At 42.1% G+C, this 17,981-nt stretch overlaps 1 protein-coding gene across 1 annotated transcript; it reads right to left on the reverse strand.

The window, feature by feature from the left end:
- Nucleotides 1-16,375, reverse strand: LOC135524188 (protein C12orf4 homolog). The gene is made up of 14 exons (XM_064951495.1): nucleotides 16,292-16,375; nucleotides 13,673-13,861; nucleotides 13,430-13,575; nucleotides 12,027-12,208; nucleotides 11,801-11,900; nucleotides 11,565-11,686; nucleotides 8,218-8,324; nucleotides 7,839-8,036; nucleotides 7,422-7,550; nucleotides 5,270-5,332; nucleotides 4,280-4,482; nucleotides 2,543-2,600; nucleotides 2,387-2,454; nucleotides 1-1,175 (listed from the first exon to the last, which is right to left on the reverse strand). The coding sequence occupies exons 2-14, from the start codon at nucleotides 13,851-13,853 to the stop codon at nucleotides 1,083-1,085; spliced, it is 1,650 nt and encodes a 549-aa protein (XP_064807567.1). The 5' UTR covers nucleotides 13,854-13,861; nucleotides 16,292-16,375; the 3' UTR covers nucleotides 1-1,082.
- Nucleotides 16,376-17,981: the final 1,606 nt, after the last annotated feature.

A 17,981-nucleotide genomic window follows, 5' to 3' on the forward strand; every position in this document is an offset into this window, starting at 1 on the left:
TTCAGGGCAGGAAAGTGTTTTTATTTTTTATTTAACTAGGCAAGTCAGTTACGAACAAATTCTTATTTACAATGACGGCCAATACCGGACGACGCTGGGCCAATTGTGCGCCACCCTATGGGACTCCCAATCACGGCCGGATGTGATGCAGCCTGGATTCGAGCCATGTACTGCAGTGATGCCACTGGCACTGAGATGCAGTGTTTTAGACCACTGCGCCACTCGGGAGCCCGAGTGTCTGACAATAATAATTATTTCATCTACCTAAAATGACTTAATCCAAGCAGAAATGGAATGCAATTACTATGTCATATTAGCTTCAGGGAGATTAGCCAATCGTGGATTATTCCTAAACAGAAAATAAAATTGTGCAGAAACTGCAATATGGTGTAGACTATACTCCAGTGCTTCAGGCCTCAGTAAAAAAAAATGTAAATAAATGTCAAATCAGAAACATTTCACAGAGATGAGATTCACATTAGATCAGTAATGTAAGTTTGTGACTATATACACAGCCTGTCATTCTCCTTAAAACAGTTTCAACACTCCTTACATACATTTCTACTAAAAACATTTACCGCCGAGGCGTAAACACGGAGTAAATTGGAATGAGTTCATTGGAATGCCACATCGAAAAGTTGAAGTGCTGAACTTGTGTATGCTCAATAGGGTGCAACTTTAATGCCAACTGTCAGTTTCATAATAAAAGATAATTCCATGTTTAGGCACAAAGTAGAATAAACATCTATCAGAGAGTTGGGGGCTCTGTCTCTGAGAACAGTGCCCTCTGCTGTTACTCGAGTGGAGAGGAATAATGACAGACAGAGCCTTCACTGGAATTCACTGCAATGCACAAAAACTGCATAATGCTCGTCTTGGACAACAACACAATCTATCTTTTTGGCAAGATGATGTCACCTTGCCCCGAGATGATGCCGCCTTGCCTGAAGATGCTAATTATGCAAGGGGGTTGATAAATTCATCCATCACACTAACCCCTGTGAAATGCAACTATTTAAATATGTTTGCTGGAACTCAGTGTTGACAGTTTCCAAGCCAATGTGATTGGTCCTGTGTCTCCCTCAGCGTTTGGAGGTGAGCGTGAGGGTGGAGGAGACGCGGAAGATCTGAGGCAGCATGTTGCTCAACTGGTAGAACATCTCCTCCGATATACTCTGTCAATAAAACACAGACAGCAATGCTTAGTGAGCACGCATGGAACGGATGTCTTTCCAACAGAGTAGCCTAAACGGACACAAACGGCTTACATGCACAACATCAACTTGGGGGAAATTCTTAACATACAAATTCACAACATTTTTATTGTTGTCGCTTATTTGTGTACAAGAGTTAACGACAACCTATGCAGGAACCTTTAGCTCAGCGCCACCTTTAGCTCGGTGTCCCATTTCCTGTGGAACCAGTCAAGATGCTGTAATCATGTGTGCTCTGACAGCTATGGCTCTCATAGGGAACATGTTAGGTCACAACTCTAACAGGCCTTCTAATAAGCATTTTAAGTATTAACGTCTCCACTCACAACACTCGTATTTAGAGAGCATACAGTACGTGTCTCGTTTGAGGTGTAGAAAATGCTGTTTTAGAAGTTCTATTTTGAATGGTATCGGAGCGTAAGGCTGGCAGACTGTTAGAACCCTTGATGCTGGTCTTATCCCCTGAGCCTGTCAACATGTAAGCATAGTACTGGCAAACCAGTCTATAGGGAACCTCCCTCAGAACAATAGACTTATATAACTAACCTGTAACAGAGACACATTAATAAAGGGAATGGTTCTATAGAGAAATAAGAGCTCTCACCAAAACAAGTCATATAAATAATCCTACACACACATAGATAAATACAAACACACACACAACCAGTCAAATGTTTGGACACACCTACTCATTCAAGGGTTTTTCTTTCTTAAAAAAAAAATAATAATAATTCTACATTGTAGAATAATAGTGAAGGAATCCTGTTGTTAAATAAATTTAAATATATTTTATATTTGAGATTCTTCAAAGTAGCCTTGACAGCTTTGCACACTTGTGGCATTCTCTCAACCGGCTTCATGAGGTAATCACCTGGAATGCATTTCAATTAACAGGTGTGCCTTGTTAAGTTAATTTGTCAAATTTCTTTCCTTCTTAATGTGTTTTTTGGCTACTACATGATTCCATGTGTTATCTCATAGTTTTGATGTCTTCACTATTATTCTACAATGTTCTTCAAAGTAGTAATAGTAAAAATAAAGAAAAACCCTGGAATGAGTAGGTGTCCAAACTTTTAACTGGTACTGTATATATTCTGCAATACTGCAATACAGTGCAAGCTAGGTCTGAGTCATTAAGGTTCTGGCCAGTTTACCAGCAGACCTATTCTTACCTGTGGAACTAGAAACTGGACAGTCCGTGAGATCCCTCCATCCCACGATGCCATCTCCATCATGAAACCTGCAGAGGGAAACATCTTAAGTCAGGACAGAGAGGTCTCAGAGGAGACACGAGGGGAAAATGCCACTGGTGCGTCTTAATATCTCACCTTTGACACATTTGAAGACCAGCTCGGCCCGCTTCAGGCACCACGGGATGGTCATCTCCTGCAGGTGAGAGAATAAGAGGAGTCAGTCAGGCCACAGGATGGTGGAACACACTAATCCTCTGTCACCCTCACTGTTCCCTACTATTCTGCCTGCCTGACGTTGTCAAAAAGCATATTTTCATAAAGAATACACATTTTCTCATTGCCTTCTATCGCTCCTTTGACAAACTATGCTGGTCATTATGTCACTGTACATATAAACTGAGCTGGGCAAAAGTACAATTTCTTCAGTTGGAAAAAGTACTGGAAAAGAAGAATCCCGACGGAAATGCTTTCAACTGCAAAAGAGACTGGTTCCTGCACCTTAGGAAGTGAGCATACTATACAGAATACATTTGTGAACACGCTCTTGCTTTGACTTGAGAGAAGACGTTTCATCAGGCATGTAGTGGCACGATAAGGAGAGGGCCCTCTCTGCACCGCAGTGAGGAGGTCTACATCAGGCAGCAGCTTGTTGAGAACAGCTTGCTGTTCTCAGGTTCTGGTTTGCTCAATGTGGACTCAGGAGTGCTGCTGTCTTTCAATGCTATCGCTACCCTCCTCTGTGTGTACAGAGTGCTGTATACTCAGTTTGAGTAAACACAAATGTTCACGACTCTCTGCTTTTCCCTCATCTACTCCTGAATGGAGGAAATGCTAAGGAGAGTTCACAACCAGAGCTGAACAGGCCAGAACACTGCCGAGGTTGCACTGAACAAACAAGCAGAGAGATGTGGAGGAGGAAGTAGAAATGAGAGACAGTATCAAAGGCTTGTGAATGTGCCATCGGAGAGGGTAGGAACATGTCAGGATGACACTGGGAATGGAGACAACATACTGAATGAAGCCCACTGCACTGCAGACCTGGGTTCAAATACATGTGTATTTGATTATTTGTTATTTAAATACTTATTTTCTGTGTATTTGAGTATTTTTAAATCTTGTGGCCTAAATCAACTACTTATATTGGAAGTATTTTAAAGTAATTTCAAATAATTTGAAATAGCATCTGAACCCAGGTCTGCAGCACTGTTTAACTGCAGGCCAGGAGGGGCAAATCAGTTCCTAAGGCCTGAAATAACACCGTCATTACTCTGCCTTTCCTTCTTCCTCAGTCTATTTTTCCATCCTTTTCTCCTTCCCCCAATAATCATCTAACCAAGGAACCATGAGTGGTCAGTACAGTTTACTTGGTTTACAACATATAACTACAGGTGGATTGTATTTATCATCAAAAGTCATTTAGGTCAACATTGGATCATTCAGAGATCCTCACTGAACTTCTGGAGAGAGTTTGCTGCACTGAAAGTAAAGGGGCTGAATAATTTGCACGCCCAATTTTTCAGTTTTTGATTTGTTAAAAAAGTTTGAAATATCCAATAAATGTCGTTCCACTTCATGATTGTGTCCCAATTGTTGTTGATTCTTCACAAAAAAATACAGTTTTATATCTTTATGTTTGAAGCCTGAAATGTGGCAAAAGGTCGCAAAGTTCAAGGGGGACAAATACTTTCGCAAGGCACTGTACATAAACTCAAGTCACACCGCACCAGTTATGCATACATAGCATATGTATAACTGTCATCTCTCACCTGTAAATAATGTACAACACTGTACATGCATTATGCATCTGACTTCTGGGACCTCGAGGTAAATTATCTTCTCCTTTTACACACATAATATGAGGCTCTCTCTCACCTCTGACATGTCGTGGACCAGTAGCAGAGGGATGGTGATGGTGGTGATGTCGTGAGTGCAGCAGACCTTGAGGATGTTGCGGAGGCCCATGATGGCAGGGTCCCGGGCCGTGATGTTGCCTGAGCGCACATTGTCATCCACACACAGGTGGAACACTATGTGGACCTCAGACAGGTTGGAGTGGCGGGAGATGTAAAATTCACCTGAGACCGTGACAGAAGAGAATTTAGGGAGATAAGGTATTAGAAATGACAGCCTATGACTTGTTTTTTTGTGTGTTTTTCCCCTTCAATTTTCGTGATATCCAAATTGGTAGTTACAGTCTTGTCCCATCGCTGCAACTCCCGTACAGACTCGGCAGAGGCAAAGGTCGAGAGCCATGTGTCCTTCGAAACATGACCCTGCCAAGCCGCACTGCTTCTTGACACACTGCTCGCTTAATCTGGAAGCAAGCCGCACCAATGTGTCAGAGGAAACACTGTACACCCGGCGACCATGTCAGCGTGCCTGCGCCCGGCCTGCCAGAGGAGTCTCTAGAGCGCGATGGGACAAGGGCATCCCGGCCGGCCAAGCCCTCTCATAACCTGGACGACGCTGGGCCAATTGTGCGTTGCCCCATGGGTCTCCCGGTCGAGGCCGGCAGCAACACAGCCCGGGATCGAACCCTTAGACCACTGCGCCAATCGGGAGGCCCTATGAAAGCCTATTTCTAAACTAGGCAAGTCAGTTAAGAACAAATAATTTTTTACAATGACTGCCTAGGAACAGTGGGTTAACTGCCTTGTTCAGGGGTAGAACGAAATTCACTACACTACACTTGCTTGTTTTGCTTGTTTTGTCACAATCTGAAATAAGGGAAACTATTAGAATTTTAGCAACCAGGAAATGGCAGAGCGTTTTCTGCATAGTGCATCTTTACGTAAAATGTTCACAATGTCAGGATTCGTCCCTTAAAGAATTTGTCAAAACCATATATTCAGTCAACTTTACCTGGTAAGATATTGGAGGGATTCCTGTTTTTATCTTCAGTATTAGTTCCATTCCTAGGAACCTCTGTCAAAAGGAAAACAAGAGATGAGTTAAGAATTTCCTGTATGGAAAACATGTGAGCAAACATGACCTTTCAGGAAGTAAATGACAATAGCAATAGAGGTCAAAGGCCCATCCATATAAGGCCTGATAGCCAGGAGGACTGTTTCCATACTAAGCTCTCTGATAGCTCTCCACTCAAACAGCCATTCAATGGGGATTTTTATACGGATCTTGACAGAGGTTTCCGACAACACACGTTGGCAATGATGTCAAAAGAGTCTTGTCCTTCCTCCTGACATAATCCCTAACACATATGTCCAGTTTGCCATTTACTTTGCCCTTGTTCAAACATGACTTTACTGGGCCAGGATCTGACAGATGTATAAAATCGAGCTCACAGCCATGCAATCTCCATAGACAAACATTGGCAGTAGAATGGTCTTACTGAAGAGCTCAGTGGCTTTCAACGTGGCACCGTCATAGGATGCCACCTTTCCAACAAGTCAGTTCGTCAAATTTCTGCCATTCTAGAGCTGCCCAGGTCAACTGTAAGTGCTGATATTTTGAAGTGGAAACGTCTAGGATTGGTAGTCCACACAAGCTGACAAAACGGGACCGCCGAGTGCTGAAGCGCATAAAAATCGCCTGTTCTTGGTTGCAAAACTCATTACCGAGTTCGAAACTGCCTCTGGAAGCAATGTCAGCACAATAACTGTTCATCAGGAGCTTCATGAAATGGGTTTCCATGTCCAAGCAGCCACACACACAAGCCTAAGATCACCATGTGCAATGCCAAGTGTCAATTTGAGTGGTGTAAGGCCCGCCGCCATTGGACTCCGGAGCAGGGGAAACACATTCTCTGGAGTGATGAATCACGCTTCACCATCTGGCAGTCCGAAGGGAGGAATCTTGGTTTGGTGAATGCCAGGAGAACGCTACATGCCCCAATGCATATTGCCAACTTTACAATTTGGAGGAGAAAGAATAATGGTCTGGGGTTGTTTTTCATGGTTCTGGCTAGGCCCCTTAGTTCCAGTGAAGGGAAATCTTAATGCTACAGCATACTATGACATACAATGTGCTTCCAACTTTGTGGCAACAGTTTGGGGAAGGCCCTTTCCTGTTTCAGCATGGCAATTCCCCGTGCACAAGGCGAGGTCCATATAGAAATGGTTTGTCAAGATCGGTGTGGAAGAACTTGACTGGCCAATAAGCAAGAGCGTTCCAAACCACTCTGCCAATAACAGCTAATTCTTAGTTTTCACCCTCCCCACTCAGACCACTCCCAGTTTTAGCAAAATTCTTGCTTGAGAAATTGCTAAGAAACTATTTTTGTTTGTTTTAATTTAAAATTAAAATAAATAATCACAGTAGGGTAATTCAATTGTTACCCAGGAATGAATTGATTGAGATAAAAATGGACGCATTGGACCTTTAAGGTCAACAACAAAAAAATGATTCAACTTTTATTTAACTAGGCAAGTCAGTTCAGAACAAATTCATATTTATAATGACGGCCTAACCCGACCAAATCCTAATGATGCTGGGCCATTATGTGCAGCCCTATGGGACTCCAAATCACGGCCGGTTGTGATACAGCCTAGAATCGAACCAGTTCCTGTAGTGACGCCTCTAGCACTGAGATGCAGCGCCTTAGACCGCTGCACCACTCGGGAGCCCCATCATGAACTTTACCCAGTAGCAGGACATTTCAGCCAAAAACCTGTTTGCCTCTGCCAGGAGGCTAAAACTTGGCCTCAAGTGGATTTTCCAGGAAGACAATGTCCCCAAGCACACATCAAAATGAAAAAATAAATGGTTAATTGACCACAAAAAAAATGTACATTTTACTATTGCCATCTCAGTCTCTAGACTAGAACCCCATTGAAAAGCTGTGGTTTAATTGAAGAGGGAAGTCCATAAGAGCAGACAAAGGATATCAAGGATCTGGAAAGATTCTCTATGGAGGAATGGTCTAACATCCCTCCTAATGTGTTCAGTTAGAAAAAGGCTCAGTGTCGTTATCTTCGCAAGGGGATGTATTGAAAGGTATTGAAAACAGGGGTGCCAATCATTTTCATCCCCGTTGGTGTGTGTGTGACTGACTCACCCGGCTGGACTTTGTGCTTGCTGCTCCTCTGAGCCCAGGCGTAAAGCACCACCTGCTGGACCACCTCCAGCTGCTCCTCCAGCCGAGGGAAGTGGAAGTCTGTACACTCCTTAGATACTGTGGCAAAGTCTGGGGAAGACACACAAACACATGATGAGGAGTCTTACAATCTCACAATGTTTATGAAGGTTAGGGGTTGGCGTATGTTCTGTGACAAAACCTTTATGAGCTATCGTCATGCTCAAACATCTAACTCACTGGTGTCCTCAAGCCAAAAATCTTCATATGTGGTTATGGCAATAAGAAAGATTGAATTGATTCAGTAACGATAAATGAGTTTTACACTCTCATGTAACTAACAGGGCCTAACAGTGTGGTCTCCTGCTTAATGTTGACCACTGACCCTTGACCTCTCACCTCTCTTGATGCCGCTATAGGAGTTGACCCGGTTGTCCACCAGCAGCACCAGGCCACACAGGGACGAGGAGTAGAGCGACAGAGCAGTCTGCAGCCGCCGCAGCTTGGTCCCGCTGCTGCCATGCCGACGGTGCTTACAGAAGTCCAGCACGTCTGCCCGCACCAGACGCAGGTTGTGCATGGTCTTCAGCTGTGCACCTGGACGACACCGTCAAAATACATCAGAAACAAACAAAAATATACACTACGGGACGTCTTTATATTTTACCATGTCAGGAAGTAAAGTATAAATCCAGTGGCTGTCATCAGGGTTCATTTTTATCATAGGCTAGTTGAAACAGGCAGCAGTGTTTCCATGGGGACACAGACAGTATAGTACCTAAGTGGATGGTGAAGCTCTCCTCCAGCTGTCGCTGCTCCTCATACAGCCTGGCCCCAGGCTCAGACTCCACTGTCAGCTGACTGGGCTGCACCTTGATCTCCTCACTGACAAACACAACCTCACACTGTAAAGGGCAGGGTTCACAAGATGACTAGCCTTGTCCCGGACCTGTGTCTGACCGTCTTGCCCACGCTAATGAGTATAGCAGTTGGCTAAACAGCACAAACAGATCTGGGACTGGAAGATGAGTGGACACAGGGCTATGAAGATAACCATCTGATGGGAGAGAATGGCACAATATGTTATCGCCAAAGTGAACCATAAAATTAGGTTCCTGGCAAGAACCTCCAAATATCTGAATAAGAATGCAATGGGGACATTGGCAGGGGCTCTTGTTCAGTGCCACTTTGATTATGCAAGCTCTTCCTGGTACAATCGTGCCACCAAGATATTAAAAAATGTATTAAAACAATTTAGTCATGATTATTCTTAAACTTCCAGCACACATCTTGACTACTCCCACTTTGAAAGCCTTAGATGGCTTAAAGTGGAGGAGAGAGTTGCTCAGATAAAATTGTGTCTTGTACATAAGATTGTCCACAGTATGGTCCCCAGGTACTTAGGTAACTACTTTAACTTAGTAAGGAATAACCATAACGATTCAACTGGAAGGAGTGAAACTGACGTTGGTTCCTTTTAGATTTAAAAGTGGTATAGGGGAAAAAATGTATACTCTGCTGCCGTTCTTTGGAATAATCTTCAGAATAATTTTTAAATGTATGAAAAAATGGCTGAATAGTAGCATGTCTCAAAAGCGAGTGGTAAGATTAAAGTAGGTGACAGGGAGGCAAATGTCTGGGATAGCATAGGGTCTGCCTTTTTGGTGCCTGTTGTTTATTATATTGTGACTGTCTTGTATATGTCTGTATTAGCGGTCGACCGATTAATAGGAATGGCTGATTAATTATGGCCGATTTCAAGTTTTCATAACAATCGGAAATCGTTAATTTCGGTTAAAAACATTTTTTACACCTTTATTTAATCTTTATTTAACTAGGCAAGTCAGTTAAGAACACATTCTTATTTTCAATCACGGCCTAGGAACGGTGGGTTAACTGCCTTGTTCAGGGGCAGAATGGCAGATTTTTACCTTGTCAGCTCAGGGATTCAATCTTGCAACCTTACGGTTAACTCGTCCAACGCTCTAACCACCTGCCTCACGAGGAGCCTGCCTGTTACGCGAATGCAGTAAGAAGCCAAGGTAAGTTGCTAGCTAGCATTAAACTTAATCAATCATAATCACTAGTTATAACTACACATGGTTGATGATATTACTAGTTTATCTAGAGTGTCCTGCGTTGCATATAATCAATGTAGTGCGCATTCGCGAAAAAGGACTGTTGTTGCTCCAACTTCTACCTAACCATAAACATCAATGCCTTTCTTAAAAACAATACACAGAAGTATATATTTTTAAACCTGCATATTTAGCTAAAAGAAATCCAGGTTAGCAGGCAATATTAACCAGGTGAAATTGGGTCACTTCTCTTGCGTTCATTGCACGCAGAGTCAGGGTATATGCAATAGTTTGGGCCACCTGGCTCATTGCGAACTAATTTGCCAAAATTTTATGCAATAATGACATAACTTTGAAGGTTGTGCAATGTAACAGGAAAATTTAGACTGATGGTTGCCACCCGTTAGATCAAATACGGAACGGTTCCGTATTTTACTGAAAGAATAAACGTCTTGTTTTCGAGATGATAGTTTCCGGATTCGACAATATTAATGACCTAAGGCTCATATTTCTGTGTGTTATTATGTTATAATTAAGTCTATGATTTGATAGAGCAGTCTGACTGAGCGATGGTAGGCACCAGCGGGCTCATAAGCATTCATTCAAACAGCACTTTCGTGCATTTTGCCAGCAGCTCTGCTGTTTGACAATCAACTCCCGAAATTAGGCTGGTGTAATGATGTGAAATGGCTAGCTAGTTAGCGGGGTGCGCGCTAATAGCGTTTCAAACGTCACTCGCTCTGAGACTTGGAGTAGTTGTTCCCCTTGCTCTGCATGGGTAACGATGCTTCGAGGGTGGCTGTTGTCGATGTGTTCCTGGTTCGAGCCCAGGTAGAAGCGAGGAGAGAGACGCCTATAAGAACATCCAATAGTCAAAGGTATATGAAATACAAATAGTATAAAGAGAAATAATCATATCTATACTAACTACAACCTAAAACTTCTTAACTGGGAATATTGAAAACTCATGTTAAAAGGAACCACCAGCTTTCATATGTTCTCATGTGAAGAGCAAGGAACTTAAACGTTAGCTTTCTTACATGGCGCATATTGCACTTTTACTTTCTTCTCCAACACTTTGCTTTTGCATTATTTAAACCAAATTGAACATGTTTCATTATTTATTTGAGGCTAAATTGATTATATTGACGTATTATATTAAGTTAAAATAAGTGTTCATTCAGTATTGTTGTAATTGTCATTATTACAAATACATGTTAAAAATCGGCCGATTAATCGGTATCGGCGTTGAAAAATCATAATTGGTCAACCTCTAGTATGTATGTATGTATGCATGCATGTATGTATGTATGAATGTATGCATGTATATAGCTATATATATACTGTTTATATATTAAGGGTATGTGAGACAAGGAAGATGTACCTGTCCATAGTTGTTTATTAGGAACGGAAATTGTATTAATTATCAGACATTGTGAAACAAACAACAATTGTGTCTGTCATTGTCTGTTGTCATTACAATCGCCGCCTAACCTTGTTGTATTTCACCTTCCCCTCGTCAAAAGGACCACGATGAAAATAAGCTGTTAAGCTTTATTGTGTTATCCTTGATGATTTTCTTAAATTGTATGTGGAGGCGTCACCATGTATGTATTTTACAAATTGTCAAATAAATTCTATCAATCAAACCCCAGATGAGGTGCATTGGAACTGACGAACTGCACATAAAAAGGAGTAAACCATATATAACAACAACATAAAATCAGCAAGGATACTCTTTCAATGCCTCTTGAGCGTGCATTTGAAAGTGCTGCTGTGTGCAGATGTCATTCCACTGTCTGCAAGCTTTCTTTCCCATCCAAGCACTTAACCACCTGACTCGACTACTCATTATCTTGATTTAACCAATGTTGCTTCACTGTGAGCCTTGAAAGTGCTAGTAGGATTTCAAGGAACAGAAAAAAACCTGCTGATTTGCACCCCCCTAAAAAGCTACTTGAGAGTAAGTACATTTCTGCACATATGCATTCACAAGCACGCAAACACACATATAGGCACCAACACTCTTTCTCTCTCTCTCTCTTACTTAATAGTGCTGTTATTGGGGTTCTGCATGTCCTGGTGCAGTTTGATCACCCACTCCTGATACTCCTGCTTCTGAATATGAGTCACATGTTTCAGTTCATTGGCCCACTTGTTCTCCAGCACCTGACCAGAGAGAAGAATGACCAATCGTGAATATTCATGACTGTGTAGCTCTGTGCATAGAGCATTGCAATGCTTGTAGCTCAAACGGACAAACTGACTGGTTCTGTGTCTTACCTGCTGGGCATCGAAGTGTTGAGAGGCAACTGCATTTACATCCTGGTCAGTCATGGTCTTTCCCAACTCCTGCATGACTTTGTCCATCTCTGCTGCCTGTCTGGGAGTTGAGAAAAACAGAACAACGCTAAACGCATTAGGCATTTGTTATATGAAACTAACTTAAACTATGATGACTTAATTGGCTCCTTTGCAATTGAGGACTTATCTCTATGATCATACCAACCTCTCTTGTAACTTATTCAGCTCCATGTCTCTCTCACTGATGAGCTCTGAGACGCTGACAAAGTAGTTGTGTTCCAGGTTGAGCAGGGTGTCAGAGGCCGGGGAATGGATGAGCTCGTGGTAAACATCTGCAAAGTCCTCATCCCAGCAGGGCTCCTCAGGACGAGCATGTTCCAGCGTGGTCTAAATAGGAACAAGGAAAAGAGGATGATGGTGTCTGGGAGTAACCTTTTGAGAGTAAAGGAAAAATCACAGGATGACATTGTTCAGTAGATCAGAGGAAATTGTAGGAAGTGGAACAGTGAGTGACTGTGCTGTACGAAAGACCCGGGCAACAATTGTGAGTGGACAGTGTGAAAAGCAAGAGGCGATTCTCCTTAACGAACGTAATAGAGGGGAAGCTACGAGAGGGACCTTGTACTTGTGCCATATTTAGAATGGGCATAGAAAAGTTTAGAGTCTTCCTCTATTAATATAAGTCTAGGAATCTTTACGCAGCAAACATGATATACATTAAAAAGACCTTCGCAGTTCCTTCAAATACACTGGACAGCGTCCATGAGTATTTCTGCACTAGTGCAGTAAAATGTTAATGGTTACCCTGTACACATCACAGCAGTGAGCAACCAAGCTTTATTGGAGCGCCAGCCTTGTTAATTTTTACAAGTGCTTGAGCAAGTGGCAGCAGAATTTTAAGTCTAGAACTTTGAAGTGCATGAAGCCGATGATCTTGTCGACTTTAAAAGACAAAAAAATAGGGAAGATATTCGGTTTCAAAGGAAGTTTCCGCTTTCATCCATTTAAAGTAAAAGCCACCATGTCTAGTAATCTCTCTCACCAGATCACAGATGTTTTAATGATTTTAATGACGACGCAGGTCTCGCTTGTATAAAATTGATGAGCTGCAACTCAAAGACTACATCTTGGCAACTCCCAAGAACTTTTAGCAAATCTTTCCAATCTAATTTGATACATTGTTTCCGAAACTTAAGGAGCAGTCAACTGTCTGTGACTCACTGACTTTCTGTATCAATATAATGATCTATGACCACAACTCAGACACTGGGAGATAATTATATTATCAGGAGGCACAGTACGCAAACACTTCTCTAGCTCATCTTTCAGATAATTGGATTGTTCCATACAGAAAATAACATAAGAATACAGATTGCACTGTAGTCTCATACATCCAACAGTGTCATCCACTTCTGTAATGTGAGGTGAACAACATGAGGAAATGAAAAATATAAAATTCGGCGGGTGCGACACTATCAGACAGAAGCGAGGGATCAGGGAGAAGAAGCGAGAGGACAGAAGCAGGGGCGGGGTTAGCTTTAGGGACAAACAAGTTCATATGAAAATATGCTTCTAAACATGGTCTTTGGTTTTGAGTTCTGCTTTTACCTCCGAGTAGGCCTTAGCCCATGTGTTTGTAAGCTGGTTGATGTCCACCTCTCCTGTTGTCAGTCTCTGTAGGGCCAACTCTGCTTCTCTGTCATAGTCCTGGATGGTTTCACTCTCAATAAAGGTGGACAGTGTACTCTTCAGTTCTAAACCAAGATACATTAAATGATTAGTACCAAACGGTATGTTTGGATGAATAGAAGAGACAAAGTTTCATTTTATTTAGTTAAATGGAAATCTCACCATTCTCAACGAAGCAAGGTATTTTGTGCAGCAGCATAAGTCGTCCATGAAGGTCACTGACATTTTCTTGGACAGGGAATTGCAGAGGTACTTTGAGGACACAGACATTCCTCCCTGCCCTGAACTGAAATACAAACTCCTTCTCAGTGGTGGTGTTCACCTTTCCCTTGTTTTTCTTCATTTTCTCAGCTGAAAGCAGATGAAAGAAGTTACAAACCAATTCAAATTAGAGTAGTGAGTATATGTACAGTAATAAGAACGCAATCACATCCTGTGTCATGTATACCAGATATGCATCTCAAACTATCATTTTGCCCCTTTCCAATCAGTGTGGAATTTCCTTCCTCTCGAACATATACGACAAAAAAATCCAAACAGTCCTTTTACTAGCAAGAATGTTGTCAGGTGACTTTGTTGTCATTCGGATGGAAACACGAGATAAAATACCCACACGAAAGTGTTATTAACGCGACTTAAAACACGAGTGTCTCTGTGTGTGGCCATCATGGTTTGCTTGCTCATCACCTACGGCAGGTGCACAAGACGGAAGTACATGCACGCATACTACGTAACTGAAAGTCTTGCAGGTGTTTACGTGGTTTTGCGCATGTGTCTGGTGGTAGAAACCTCAATGGCAGCACCAGAGTTATGAAAAGTCGGTTCAATAATACTTTCCTTTGGATAGTTCTCCTTTAATTTCAACCCTAATAAGAACAAACAGGGACAACCAGTACAGTAATCTGGCTTGTAAGGAAACTTTCCAAGTCTTTGCAGTGCAAAATATGGCCTGGAAAACATAACACAATCTAGGGATGAGAAATGCGTCGTACTCCCAATTGTTGCATTATCCCAACTGCTACACCGAGAAGAGTGAACGACTGATAAAAAAACGAATAGTCGTTCAATCTTCTCGGTGTAACAGTTGGATAATGGGACAATTCGGAGTACAACGTATTTCTCCTCCCTGGAGTGAGGTACGTTTCCAGGCCATATCTTGCGCCGGCTCTGCAGTATCTTAATCTACACAGGAAGCCTGTCCGACCCTAGGGCAGCTGTAAGCAACCGGGTCGGATCTGCTGGCTACAGAAATAGCCTGGGGCCATTTAGTATCAATTGGAAATAGAATAATTTAGCTACTACCATGCTTGCATAGTACAGATTATTGCTGACAGATACTGAGCTAGCTAATAAAAACAATCATTAATGTGTTAGCCTCATTGGTCCCTTCAGCTAACATTAGGTAATACACTAAATACAAAAGTATGTGGACACCAAATGAGTGGATTTGGCTATTTCAGCCACACCTGTTGCTGACAGATTAATAAAATCGAGCACACAGCCATGCAATCTCCATAGACAATAGATTGGCCTTAATGAAGAGTTCAGTGACTTAACGTGACACTGTCATAGGATGCCACATTTCCAACAAATTTCTGCCCTGTTAGAGCTGCCCCGGTCAACTGTAAGTGCTGTTATTGTAAAGGGGAAATGTCTGTGAACAACAACGGCTCAGCCGCAAAGTGGTAGGCCACACATGCTCACAGAATGGGACCACCAAGTGCTGAAGCATGTAGTGCATAAAATCATCTGTCCTCGGGTTGCAACACTCACTATCGAGTTCCAAACTGCCTCTGGAAGCAACGTCAGCACAAGAACTGTTTGTCGGAAACTTCATGAAATGTATTTCCATGGCTGAGTAGCCGCACACAAGCTTGAGATCACCATGTGCAATGCAAAGCGTCGGCTGGAATGGTGTAAAGCTCGCCGCCATTGGACTCTGGAGAAGGGGAAACGCGTTCTCACCAATGAAGAATCACACGTCACTATCTGGCAGTCCGACGGATGAATCTGGGTTTGGCTGATGCCAGAAGAACGCTACCTGCCCCAATGCATACTGCCAACTGTAAAGTTTGGTGGAGGAATGGTCTGGTGCTGTTTTTCATGGTTCAGGCTAGGCCCCTTAGTTCCAGTTAAGGGAAATCTTAACAATACAGCATACAATGAAATTCTAGACAATTCTGTGTTTCCAACTTTGTGGCAACAGTTTGGGGAAGGCCCTTTCCTGTTTCAGATTGACAATGCCCCTGCGGACAAAGTGAGGCCCATACAGAAATAGTTTGTTGAGATCAGTGTGGAAGAACTTGATTGGCCTGCACAGAGCCCTGACCTCAGCCCCATCCGACAACTTTAGGATGAATTGGAACACCGACTGCGAGCCAGGCCTAATCGCCCAACGTCAGTGCCCGACGTCACGAATACTCTTGTGGCTGAATGGAAGCAGGTCCCCGCAGAAATCTTCCATATCTAGTGGAAAGCATTCCCAGAAGAGTGGAGGCTGTTATAGCAGCAAAGGGGGGACCAACTCAATGTTAATGCCCATGATTTTGGAATGAGATGTTCGACGAACAGGTGTCCACATACTTTTGGTCATGTATTGTATATAGTCATGGTGCGTCAGGTTACGTAACTAAAGCTTTCGCTAGTTAGCAATAGTAGCTAACATTGCAGTGATCGGTGCCTAGCTTAGTGCAACCAATAACAACAATATTGACACTAATCATACTGCAGCCGTGATACATTTGTTTCAGAAGAATAAAGATGGGAGAAGTCTAGTTTTACCTGTACATTAGTATTTTGAGGATGTAAACTGACGCCCGTGTAAGTGTCCTTGTTTGGACAATCATCTGACTGACACAACTGAGCTAGCTGGGCTTTTGAAATACAACTTTCGTCGTATTGTATTTTTTTTTGTAAATGTGGGACACACAAATGGAACCATATGGAGTTTTATATCTTATTAGTCGAATAATGGTTTTCCATTGTCATTAACAGTAAGTTTATATATTTCAACGTACACAAAAAAATAACGAATCACCTAAACAGAAACACAATAGAGATGTGCCAGATTCCGTTTGTCGCTGGATAGCTTGAAATAATTAATCAAGTACTTATTTCAATGTGGTCGTTTAGCTAAGTTATTTAGTTTTCTTTTGTTATAGTTTGTACACTGTTAAGAGACTTGAGACACGTCATTTAGCAACTAACGTTAGCAAGCTATACAGTTATCAGTTCTCTGTGTCTGACTTTAGTATGGAGCTGCGGCTCTGAGAATTGTTTATTCATCCTATGTAATGTATTCCCAGTGAAATTGCTAATGTTTCTTTCCCCCCTGTTCAGAGAAATTAGTCATTGAAGTTAGGTTAATGTCCCATACTACATCCTGACCACTAGATGGTGCTGTTCCTGCCATTAGGTAAAGCACGTTTAAAGATCCCCCTCAATGTTAAAGGGATAGTTCACCCAAATTTCCAAATTACATTTGTTTTCTTACCCTGTAAGCAGTTTATGGACCAGGTATGACAGCAACCATGCAAGTCAATGGTGCCTATATTATGTTCGAATTATCCTAAAGTATCTCAAATTGATTGCAACTCAATGATGCTACTTATATATTTATTTGGGATATGAAGTGTGAAAATGCTAATATAGGTACCAATGACATGCATTGGATTTGTGCCACAAATGCTAAAAAGTTAGCATTTGAAACAAGGAGCAGGTTAACTAAACCAAAGCATGGTTACTGTCATACCTGGTCCATAAACTGCTTACAGAGTAAGAAACACCATTTAATTTCGTATGGGTGAACTATCCCTTTAACACTGGGGGATCAGAAGTGGGTAATATCAGGATGTAGGATGGGAAATAAACCTAACAACGTCAATCACAAATTTCTCTGAACGGGGGAAAAAACACCAAATTCACTGAGAACAGTACTCTGAGCCGCAGCTCTATACTAGGCTACTTGTCAGAGATAGAGAACTGATATTGTATACTCGTTGTTGGGTTGGGATTGGTGTGTGTGTGTGTGTGTGGGGGGGGGGATACCTTTGGATACCTCATGCCTAACACATTGTTAGAAAGAAGTTTTGTCCAGCTCGGATGTTAGGTACTTTATTTAATATTATATGCATCCTATAAATTAAAACTGCCAATTTGGGTGCAATCAATAAACTTAATTTCTCAGATAAAAGTATATTTCAACATAATAATGTAGCAGGAATGCTAATTTGATCTGTTTCTAACTACGGAAATGATTTCAAAACAATCTGAGATCGTGGGTGTCATGGCTTGCTGAAATGACATGGCACGACCCAGCCGCAAAGACTATGATAACTGTTTCATCTGAGTGTGATGAATGAGGACTATTTGCTCTTGTCAACAGAGCCAAGAACCAATTAAATCACTCAGACTTGATGGAGCTTGATGATGGTATGGGGATGATGATGATACCAACTCTTACAGAATGTCA

Source organism: Oncorhynchus masou, chromosome 31 (genome assembly GCF_036934945.1).
Source record: "Oncorhynchus masou masou isolate Uvic2021 chromosome 31, UVic_Omas_1.1, whole genome shotgun sequence".
Classification (NCBI taxonomy): domain Eukaryota; kingdom Metazoa; phylum Chordata; class Actinopteri; order Salmoniformes; family Salmonidae; genus Oncorhynchus; species Oncorhynchus masou.

Coding starts and splice junctions, on each gene's coding strand:
- LOC135524188 (XM_064951495.1), bottom strand. CDS start 13,853: ATGAAGAAAAACAAGGGAAAGGTGAACACCACCACTGAGAAGGAGTTT. Junction 11,901..12,026: donor CTGAATAAGTTACAAGAGAG/GTTGGTATGATC, acceptor CTCAACTCCCAG/ACAGGCAGCAGAGATGGACA. Junction 2,601..4,279: donor TGGTCCACGACATGTCAGAG/GTGAGAGAGAGC, acceptor TCTCACCTGCAG/GAGATGACCATCCCGTGGTG.